General features: G+C 43.4%; 1 protein-coding gene across 1 annotated transcript in view; it reads right to left on the bottom strand.

Annotated features, from left to right (window-relative positions):
• Positions 1 to 4,347: 4,347 nt before the first annotated feature.
• LOC115102928 (epidermal growth factor receptor-like) overlaps positions 4,348 to 11,596 on the bottom strand; it is a 52,512-nt gene continuing 45,263 nt past the window's right edge. Inside the window, exons 21-27 of the mRNA XM_029623380.1 lie at positions 11,179 to 11,334; positions 10,817 to 10,892; positions 9,023 to 9,267; positions 8,695 to 8,862; positions 6,684 to 6,737; positions 6,419 to 6,512; positions 4,348 to 6,141 (exon numbers count right to left, since the gene is read on the bottom strand). Of these exons, the coding sequence (XP_029479240.1) occupies positions 5,690 to 6,141; positions 6,419 to 6,512; positions 6,684 to 6,737; positions 8,695 to 8,862; positions 9,023 to 9,267; positions 10,817 to 10,892; positions 11,179 to 11,334 (1,245 nt within the window). The 3' untranslated portion in view covers positions 4,348 to 5,689. The remainder of the gene's footprint in view (positions 6,142 to 6,418; positions 6,513 to 6,683; positions 6,738 to 8,694; positions 8,863 to 9,022; positions 9,268 to 10,816; positions 10,893 to 11,178; positions 11,335 to 11,596) is intronic.

Here is an 11,596-nt window from a genome sequence, read left to right as displayed (position 1 = left end):
GTCACATTGTGCAACGTTTTCTTGACTTTGACAACAGCCTGCAACTGCATCCCGCAATTCAGGGCATCCCACTCGAGCATCCATTGGTTCCTTCATGAACCCCCCCCAAGCGCAACATCTTCATGCTTGTGTGACAATTTTGAATACCTGTCAAAAAAGGGAAATATAAGTATTAGATTTTTTTCGCCCAGCCTACTGGAGTCGCCCTTACTAGCTAGGATACCGGTAGACGGTGCCCTTCGCTCCTGCCTGCCCTCAGTCATTACTAAAACTGCGGTAAAACAGTCCCCTACAGGCGGAGGCGACGGTCTTTCGGTAACCCCCGCCTCGCGAGTGCTAGCTAATTAGCTGGCTAGTTTGTTAGTGGCACTTTGTGCTAGCTAGCACACAGTGTCACTCTCGCCTCCCGCCTGCTGTGTACCGGAGAAAACTGCGGGAAAACAGTGCCCAACAGACGGAGCGAAGGACACTGTCTAGTACCGGTCGCCCCCGCCTCCTGATAGCTCAGCGGGAGGCTGCGGCGACACTGTGTGCTAGTTAGCTAGCAAATAGTTTCGCGCCTGCTGTATATCTTAATCCTCTTTAGGACTAGCTGGCTAAGTTACCACATAGCATACTTCGCTCCCACCCGCTGAACACCTGCCGTCGTTAACAGAACATAAACGACAGGCGGGGGCTAAGGACACTGTCTAGCCGCATCGCCCCTTCTTCTGTGCGGTTTATAGCGGTTGGCATCCAACGTTATTGTGCATTAACGCCACCTACTGCACTGGAGCGCCTCTGCCTCCCACATATCCTAACTTTAAAATAAATACAGTACCAGTCAACAGTTTGGACAAACCTACTCATTCAAGGGTTTTTGTTTATTTTTACTATTTTCTACATGGTAGAATAATAGTGAAGACATCAAAACTATGAAATAACACATATGGTATCATGTGGTAATCAAAAATGGTTGAACAAATGCTTTTCCAACAGTCTTGAAGGAGTTCCCACATATGCTGAGCATTTGTTGGCTGCTTTTCCTTCACTCTGTGGTCCAACTCATCCCAAACCCTCTTAAATGGGTTGAGGTCAAGTGATTGTGGAGGCCAGGTCATCTGATGCAGCACTCCATCACTCTCCTTCTTGGTCAAATAGCCGTTACACAGCCTGGAGATGTGTTTTGGGTCATTGTGCTGTTGAAAAACAAATGATAGTCCCACTTAGCGCAAACCAGATGGGATGGCATATCGCTGCAGAATGCTGCGGTAACCATGCTGGTTAAGTGTGCCTTGAATTCTATATAAATCACTGACATTGTCACCAGCAAGGCACCCCCACACCATCACACCTCCTCCTCCATTCTTCATGGTGGGAACCACATATGCTTCTCACAAAGACCTGGTGGTTGGAATCAAAAATCTCAAATTTGAACTCATCATACCAAAGGACAGATTTCCACCAGTCTAATGTCCATTGCTCGTGTTCCTTGGCCCAAGCAAGTTTCTTCTTCTTATTGGTGTCCTTTAGTAGTGGTTACTTTGCAGCAATTCGACCATAAAGGCCTGATTCACTCAGTCTCCTCTGAACAGTTGAAGTTAAGATGTGTCTGTTTTTTAAACTCTGTAAAGCATTTATTTGGGCTACAATCTGAGGTGCAGTTAACTCGAATGAACTTATCCTCTGCAGCAGAGGTAACTCTGGGTCTTCCTTTCCTATGGCGGTCCTCATGAGAGCCAGTTTCATCATAGCGCTTGATGGTTTTTGAGACTGCACTTGAAGAAACTTTGAAAGTTCTTGACATTTTCCAGACTGACTGACCTTCATGCCTTAAAGTAATGATGGACTGTAATTTTTCTTTGCTTATTTGCGCTGTTCTTGCCATAATATGTACTTGGTCTTTTACCAAATAGGGCTATCTTTTGTATACCAACCCCAAGGCACACCTGTTAATTGAAATGCATTCCCGGGGACTACCTCATGAAGCTATCTGGTTGATAGAATGCCAAGAGTGTGCAAAGCTGTCGTCAAACTTTGAAGAATCTCAAATATAAAATATACTGTATTTAGATTTGTTTAACACTTTTTTAGTAACTACATGATTCCATGTGTTATTTTATGGTTTTGATGTCTTCACTATTATTCTACAATGTAGAAAATAGTAAAAATAAAGTAAAACATTTACATAAGTATTCAGACCCTTTACTCAATACTTTTTGAAGTACCTTTTTGCAGCAATTACAGCCTCAAGTCTTCTTGGGTATGACACTACAAGCTTGGTACACCTGGATTTGGGATAGTTTCTCCCATTCTTCTCAGCAGATCCTCTCAAGCTCTGTCAGGTTAGATGGGGAGCGTTGCTACACAGCTATTTTCAGGTATCACCAGAGATGTTCGATCGGGTTCAAGTCCGGTCTCTGGTCTGAAGGACATTCAGAGCCTTGTCCAGAATGACTCCTGTGTTGTCTTGGCTGTGTGCTTAGGGTTGTTGTTCTGTTGGAAAGGGAACGTTCATCCCAGTCTGAGGAACTGAGTGCTCTGGAGCAGGTTTTCATCAAGGATGTCTCTGTACTTCGGTCCGTTCATCTTTGCCTCTATCCTGACTAGTCTCCCAGTCCCTGCAGCTGAAAAATATCCCCACATCATGATGCTGCCACCCCCGCGCTTCACGTATTGATGGTGCATTCAGGCCAAAGAGTTTAATCTTGGTTTCATCAGACCAGAGAATCTTGTTTCTCATTGTTTGAGAGACATTGGGTGCCTTTTGGCAAACTCCAAGCGTGCTGTAATGTGCCTTTTACTGAGGAGTGGCTTCCGTCTGGCCACTCTTCCATAAAGGCTTCTAAATCTTTTGATTTAGAAGACATTCTAAGGTTTGCGTAATTCACAGCTAAAGTTGCCAAATAACTCTGAATCTAGCATATAGGACCTGTTTCAAATGATCACTTTAATGCGCACTTGGTCTGGAATGGGAAAAATATCCTTTCTATTTTATTCAGCTAAGTTCAATTATATTCTTCTTAGTATAAAATCATATAATATAAAATAATGGTAGGCATTATAAGCATATCTTGTCTGACAAATGAACAAGCCTAAAGCCTCTGGCATGGCGCATAGCCAGATAACATACAGTAGGCCAACTCATATTCTGTTCTTCTGAAATCCATTTTCTTCATATCATAATGTTTATTTAGACCTGCCTAAAATAAATCATACATTTATTGTGATGGTGTAGGCAAGTGGTCACCAACTGGTTGATCCCGATAGACTGGTCGATCTTCAAGGCATTCCTAGTCAATCACCAAACATTTCTACAGAAAAGCCTAAATAAATATATTTTTATGTTGTGCTGTTGGCAGTACATAAATCAGAAGCCCTGCACACCAGGTAGGCAGGTGTTCCCATTTTGAACCATTTCATTGGTCTGAAAAGACAAACCTTGCCTACCAGGTGGACCTGGTAGATCTGTAACTAAATCGAGACTGTCAGAAAATCCAGCAAAGAGCTGGTGTTTTTATCAGTGAGTTCATGTTTAAGTTTTTAATTCAGCACTGTCAATTATGTTTTTATTCAATAACATTACAAAACATGAAACGTACTTCTCCCTACTTCCAGCTGCAGCTGCAATGAATGAGTAGCTAAGTGTATTGATAGCCCTGCGATTTTATTATTAGCAGCTCGTCGTGTCTATTTTAATATCGAAGAACAGTATATTTCATTGTCTCTAGTCACAGGCACAACATGAATTTGTGCATGAAGCATATGCTGTGTTTCACCATCAGGTGAAAAACGGTACCCCCCTCTGGTCAGCCTCACCAGAGGAAGGGAAGGAAAGAGCAGGGACCGTGAGAAGCGGGACTCTCTGTTGCTCTCGCCCTCCCGCCTCTGAGATTAATGCAGGGTTCAAAACAACTGGGTACTTGTAAATCTTTGACTTCCGACTTCAGTGTGTTCAAGACAACTGGGAATGAGTGGAGGCCTGGAGATGCTAAATGTGTTTATGTTAATTAACTGTCAATTACCGTGAGACCGGCAGTCTTTTACATGACAATAACCAGCTGACAAAATGGCATGACTGCCACAGCCCTAGGTGCAACTCGTTATTAGGATGGTGTCTTAATGTTTTGTACATCCCGAATTGCAGGCTGCAATTGCACCCTTCTCACGTTGACACACAGAACATTCAACCCTGGACTCTTCAGGTCTTCATTACAGTAACGTTAATTGTATTTTTTGTTTTGTTTTGTTACATGAGACCCATAATAATCGTGTTTGTTCAGCTAAGTAAAACAGAATGAAAAACAATCAGATTGTCAGTTGAACAGTTCAAATATGTAAATGTCTTTAAAAAAACACGCCAAATAGTTAAATATAAATACGTTTAATTCATTTTCACTTTGAAAGGAAATAATTACAGTTCATCAATAACTGCATATTTATATATAAAGTGGCAAGACCATCTAGATGAGGAATGTTGATAGGATTATTTATAGGTGGCCAAATTGAATATATTGTACACAACATCATTTCATACTTATCTATACATGTACCTCTGTCAAACAGCAGGCTCTCAAATGACAAGTAGCTATTTAATATGTTCATTTAAAACTAAGAAAGAGATTCACTTTGAAAGTTTGAGCACCTGCAAGAGTGCAAGACTTTAAAGCTGTGAGAAGATTTAAAGTTGTAGTGTTAGAACGAAAGGCCAAACTGTACAAAACAATAATAAGCAACACAGATGTCCTAATGTTGATGCAGTTACAATGGGTCACCAACAGGGGCCAGTGTCTCTCCCATCTGGCCATATGATGAAAGTTATAAAGCCTTCAGCAAAGTCATCAATAGCTATATTTGCCACAGAGGTGTACTCAACAACCGCTTCTTTAGGAAGAGTCCTGTAAGGTTTCAGAAGTTCCTCCATCAACGCCCTCCATGGACCAGCCACCATTAGACTCTGATGAGGGCCTCCTCCTTCCCACTTCCGACACTTAACGTTCAGCAACATTTGACTCCAGCAGGTCTCAAACTGTAGGTTCCACACAGAAGAGCTCAGACGTCCAACTATTGTTCTAACAGTTCCATCCCTTTAGATGTGGGAGCTAAATACCCAATACTATATACTCAATACACCAATACTGTATCAGTGCCATCTTCAAGTACATGTACCGTTTATGTGTTGGCAAGTAAAGGGTGCGCCGGCATATAAGTGTTTTTACATTTCTTACACTGGGAGCATCTGATCTCAAGGATTGAAGGATACGCTATTTTGTCTAGTAATATTGTTTCTCCACTTTCGTATCACAACATTGCTTTGTGCAACATGACACCTATGGGTTTCTGTTATGGGCTACAGCGTCTGAAAGTATAGGCCTAAGGTATTATCTTGCTCTTTTTCACCCAATGGAGATAAACACCAAGAGCCTCGTTTCTGTCTCATCTCATCAAACTATCAGCTCAGACTCCATTTGAAATGGACGATTTTTTGGAATGAGGAGACTTTCGCAGCACTGTACCGTACTACAAGTGGCGAACAATAGAAAGCACACACACTTGGCTTGTTTAAGGCAGGGATAAATACATTGCAAAGCAGTCCATGGTACCGCTACCCCTGCTAAACAAAGACATGATGTCTTCTCTCAGTGGGATAGAGAGCCTTATTACCCGGTGTCTCTTTTCATCCACAGTGGGAGGTAGGGGATAACAGGCCTCAGTTTGGGCCTAGGTACTCTGTGTTCTCTGCGGCCGGGATGTGTCCGTTGGCATGGGTCTTGACGGAAGGGGTGAAGTCCTGCTGGTAGTCTGGGTTATCTATACTGTTCGGGGGTTGGTATTTCTGGACGCAGTGGAGACCGCCATTGGAAGTGGGGGAGAGGCCATTGGAGCTCGGGGAGGAGAGCCCATTGAACATGGGGAAAAGGCTGTTGGTGGTGGTGAGGCCACTAGAGGTGATGGGGGAGATGCCATTGGAGGTGGTGGGGGAGAGGAGAGAGGGCTGGAGGGTGTTGAGGTACTCAGGCCCCACTGCCTCGTTCTTATAGCAGTTCAGGTACTCTGTCTCTGTGTCGTCTGAGGAGATGGTGGGGAGGAGGGTGCGAGGGGGACCGGGGTGCTGGTATACAGGGTTCATCATGTCCGACACACCATTCTGGTTCATGTAGTCTGTTGAAGCGAAATAACAGAAATTAGTTACGACAGCAGGTAAACAACCACTCTAGGTACTAAGTGAAGACATTTTATTAAACTGTTCGATTTTAGTTTTCTAAACAATGACAGAGACGATCTGCAATGGCCTACAGCCATTGCCTAGCAGAGGTCCTTCTTCTTTTCAAAATAAAACCATTTCTGGTAGGAAAACTTCACAATGTATCACTATTTCTTGGGAAGTGAGCCATGTTCTCGGGTTAAGACCCTTTGGGAGGTCAAGGGGCACACTCACCTGGAGCTGGCTGGAAGGCGTGGTCCAAGAACCTGTCTGTGGGGTCAGCAATGTACCGGAGAACCATGCTTCCTTCTCTGACAGGGAACCCATTCTAGGGAGAATAAAATCGTTGTTAGCCCAAAACCACACCTTAACTGCAAAGTATCATATGAGTTAGAGATGAGAGCTGTTGTTCCATACTGTGAAAGACTCTGTGTCAATGCAACAAAGTTTGCTTTTCAATTAACCTCAATGTTACATTTGTGATGTGTGTCTCTCTTACCTCATTTCTGCTGTGGCACAATCCAATGCTGCTGTTCAATGTGCTGTTTTGGCTCTGAAACACAGATTTACACCCGAGTCAAAAATTACATTCCAACACATATGATAAAACACCACAAAAACACAAATAAATATCCACATTTCTGTAGGCCTACTTCTACTAAATTCTTGTTGGTTGAATTCTTTACAGTAATGTTTCAAAAGGTCAAAACCTTTTAATTTCATTACTGTGTATGAAGAAGAAGGTGAAATAAAAGTGACCACAATGAATAAAAAGAGTGACAAAACAGCTCATCCAAATGTAATTGTTTTCGAGAGGCTGAATAAGAGGAAATTAAAACAAGTTAAGCAGGGAACCATCTGCCAAAGACTATGGTCCAAGTCCATAAAAGGCTGTATAGTGTACCAAACGCTTCTATTATATAAGCAGGCTCCTCCACTTGTATTCTGGCAGAAAAATATTTAACAAGTAGTGCTGCCTGCCTGCGAAGGTAATCAAAATCGAAAGTTTATGGAGTAACCAGCCGGCTTTCTGTGGCAGGCATACAGCCCGGGTAGCCAACACTGGACCTCTTGGAGTTGAGTCTGAAGAGAACAGAGGAGGAGAGAGAGAGAGTAAGAAAGAGTTATAGAGAGAGAGAGAGAGAGAGAGAGAGAGAGAGAGAGAGAGAGAGAGAGAGAGAGAGAAAGAGAGAGAGAGGATTTCTCCTAATCTCAAATGCAATCAATCAAGGGGCACATGGGAGGAAGCGGGGGTGAGGGAGTAGTGGGGGAGTAGGGGGTCAGAACAAGGACAGGGGAAGAAGAAGAGTCCCCCTGATGACATTTTAACGGGAACAGGAAGTGGGCGATTGAGGCCTGTCTTGTTCAAGCCAGGTATGACACGGTATAAACGCCCACGTAAATTCAATTGACTCTTTCCTCCCCGGCCGACATAAACCAAGATTCAATTTCACTACGATTGCAAAAGGGGCTAACTAAGAACTTGAACTGGGATACGTACTATCACCATGACCTGACCTGATTTAAACAGGATCAATAAATAAATAAGAGATTGTTCTAGCATTTGCGGAAACAATTGGCCACAAGGATTGTTGGTTCTAATACAAGGTGTAGTAGGGAAACCTAAATTGCCTCCAGTAGTCTAAATTGCCCAATAAATGTCAATTTCACCCTGTCAAACTGTGAACTCAGTGGAGGTGGATACCAAAATTCTGCAGACCCCTTCTTTGTAAAACAACAGAAAAGAGCTGTGAGCATAAAAAGTTAGATGGAATTCCTTTTCTTTGATTCACTGCAATGATGCATTTAATCCAGTTTCTCTGTGTTAGAAATGAGTGTAGAGGAAGAGAGCCAGTGGCTGCTGGATGGTGGAAACATTTTCTTTGGGCTGGTTTTCTGGATACAGATTCAGCCTTCTCCTGGACTAACCCCCATTGAACATGCTTTTTAGTCTAGGAGTAGACTATTCCTGAGAAATAGTATCTCTCTGTCAATTTGAGCCTCGTCTCCAGGCTCAAATTGCTGGTGCATAGAGCCTGGTAACAACTTGAAAGGGGTGTGGTGAATTAGCTGTATTAGATGGGACTTTGAAAAATGGCGAAAATCGTCAATCAAAATAAATGTTAAATCCCATAGACCATATTCTTTTTGGGAAGCCCAACTGATTCTGGGTTCGGGCATATACAGTTTGTATTTGAAAACTATTTATTGAATATGTGTACTTTCAGATTTTCCAAACTCACATAAACCTTGTTTAAATCACTTGTGCTGCTCACGCCTTGAAGTCCACAATGTAGTGGGGAGGTTTCTGAGGGTTATGCTAGATGGTGATTGAATGAGAGATCAGCCAATTAAAATGGGCAGTTGCTTTGTCCGCTCCTTCCATAGACTTCCAGTCAAGTCCCGTTCTGAGGCACTGTGAAACCAGACGGTTCGACAGACAGAGCCGGCTAGTGGACGAGATTACAAAGCAGTAGATTATGGCTAACCTAGTGGATGTGTTATTTTACCATAGAGTGTAGGAGCTGGGTACGGGAGGTACTGGGGCTGGAGAAGAAGCTGTGCTGAGGTACCAGGTACTCATCTGCGTCCACAGCTTCCTCCATGTCCTCTCCACTGATTAGGCTCTGGTAGAACTTGGTGTCTGTGGGACTTGGGAGGTGCATTCGGTCGTCACCCTGGAAGAGACACACGCATCAGCACCCAAAGACCAGTCCGAAAGAATTATAGAGTAGGTACGTGTTTTGTTCACTAAACTTACAGTGGCTGAGTGAGTTTAATCGGTTTGTGTGGTCTGTGACTCCACAGTAATTCATGACAATGAGTTACACCGCTCACCTGGATGACAAGGTAACGTGGGGGATCCCGCGCCATCTTGGAAAACTCAGCTATCAGCTCCCGGAAACGAGGCCTGCTGTCTGCGTCGATCATCCAGCATTTGACCATGATCATGTAGACGTCTATGGTACAGATGGGGGGCTGGGGCAGCCGCTCCCCTTTCTCCAGCACCCCTGCTATCTCATTGGCTGGGATGCCGTCATAGGGCTTGGTCCCAAACGTCATCAGCTCCCACGCGGTCACACCTAAACAGAGGTACAGCGAAATAGATCAGAGGCACAGTCAATGACCTAATCTCAGTTAAAAGTGTTCATTACTGTCACAATGAACCGTTTTAACTTGTGGGAATTGGCCTGTTTAGGTAGGGCTAAATTGAACTGTTTCTTACAGAAGAAATATGAAAAGCATATGCATAACCGTGATAGCAAATGAAAGGGAACAGTTTGGAGATGATGGGTCAATTACTAGACCAAAGGTGAGGACACAGCAGTTCACCTGACACAAGACTGAATCCAAACATTTCACTGTTGATTTTATGTGCATTTTACATTTACTGTACTTTTCGCCGCATTTGTTGATATCAAAATCAGAAAATACTCTGGATACATTCAGTACCATGATAAGAATATTCCTGGAAATGTGGGGTAGGTGCAACATGAGACAGAAACATGACATGGGTTTGACTGAGAGGACTAACAGGTGTCTCCAAGTGGCCACACACTTCTCTAAAGTGTACATTGTTCCTAAGTCATTTCAACCCACTTTTATGACTCAAAGAAGAGTCTTCAACTATAAAGTGCTTTTTTGAGCTCTCTCAGCTGTGACGTTGAGGAACTAGAGCAAGCACACTTGTAGTTGTTTTGTTTGGAACGCAACCCTGCATCCCCGCCTTCACACAATTACTGTTGTTGTTTACGCAATCCAAAAATGGCGTCATTCATAGCATGTTACTGTACACCCACTGCATTCCAATTTATGCGCTTGTCAGTGCACAAACCTGCCATTTTCAACCCGTATAGAGGTACGAGTGTAAAGGGCTACTTATAGTGGCATAGAAACAATCTCAGTTAAAGTTAAATAACTAGGGAACATTACTTTGTTTTTATTCCAGAAAAGCTTGATAGGCAGAAACCAACAATGTCAAGTTACTTTCTAAAAAACCCCACAGAGTCAACATCAGTGAGTTGGATGTGTCCTTAGGAGTGGGAGTTGCCAGGTTCCGTTGGTGTTGGATCAGTTTGAAAGAGAAGAGGAGGACCAGGAAAAGGGAAAGAGGAGAGGAGGATAGAAAGGGGGGCTTAGGAGGGCTGGCGGGTGGTGCTGCCAGGGCCTGCTGATGTCTTTGCCTTGTAGAGTAGAAGACACAACTTCAGAGAACCGGATCTGGAGACCGGCCCACAGAGCAGAGTGTGTGTGTGCGTGCATGCATCCAAACTGTGTGTCCAAACCAGGGGTGGTGTGTGTTAGGGACATTGGTTTGAGGTGGAGGATTCAACATTGTAAGATATCGGACCTCCAGGACCTGCCGATGTAAAGTTAGATCAGCGATACCAGATACCCGTTTCTCTAATCTCCCAGATACTCAAAAACCCAATACTCCTATCTGGACCTGATTTGAACAGTTCTGATTAAGTACATGATCCAGAAACAATATTTATGCATCTGGATTTACACAAGCACTGTGGTTAATTCCAGCATTGACATGCATTGCTGTACATCCAGTTTTGATATATGTATGTTAAATGGATTAGTGCATTAATCCTATTAAATCGTGTGGGTATGTGGGTTCCTGACCATAGCTCCAAACATCACTCTGATGTGTATATTTCCTGTGGAGGATGGACTCCAGTGCCATCCATTTGATTGGTACCTGCAGAAAGAGGGCTCTTATGAGTTAGGGTTCACAAGACCAAAATGAGGTAGTTCTTCCAGATGACCAAGACAACATTAGGTATGTAGGTAAAGTATAGCAACTGTGTTATCGATAGACTATATTAGGTCGGGATGGAAATAGTAAAATAAATCACCATTGTACAGAAAGAAAATGAAAGAATTGACCATAATATTATATTTACTTGGCAAAAAATGTGTTCCTTGAGTTACATTTCTTCACAGTAATTCAATTCAATCAGTAATGAGGGGAATGAGGAGCAGACCTTTCCTCCGTCTGCGTGGTACTCCTTCTCGTCAGCGTTGAGGAGTTTGGCCAGGCCAAAGTCCGTGATCTTGACGTGCTGAGGGGTCTTCACCAGGACGTTCCTCGCTGCCAGGTCACGGTGCACCAGGTGACGCTCCTCCAGGTAGCTCATCCCCTGAGCCCAACCACAGGTCAAAGGATCAAATGAGGAGGTAGAAGCGAATGAGTGAGTCTATGGCCATACATGGGCCCTGTTTTAGAGCATTCTAACTGTATTCAAACAGAGCGATAGGGCTACAGCACTTTATAGTGACTCATTGTATTATTGTTTTAAAAAGGTCAACAAGATGTCAAGTGAACGTTGAACTGTAGGTGTCTATAGGAGTGTATGGACATACACGGCCTTTCCGGACTTTCCACTGACTCACTGTTTGATT

This window comes from Oncorhynchus nerka, linkage group LG20, assembly GCF_034236695.1.
Source record: "Oncorhynchus nerka isolate Pitt River linkage group LG20, Oner_Uvic_2.0, whole genome shotgun sequence".
In the NCBI taxonomy this organism is placed as follows: Eukaryota; Metazoa; Chordata; class Actinopteri; order Salmoniformes; family Salmonidae; genus Oncorhynchus; species Oncorhynchus nerka.
The sequence above is the reverse complement of the archived record's forward strand: the minus strand, read 5'-3'. Positions and strand labels throughout refer to the sequence as shown.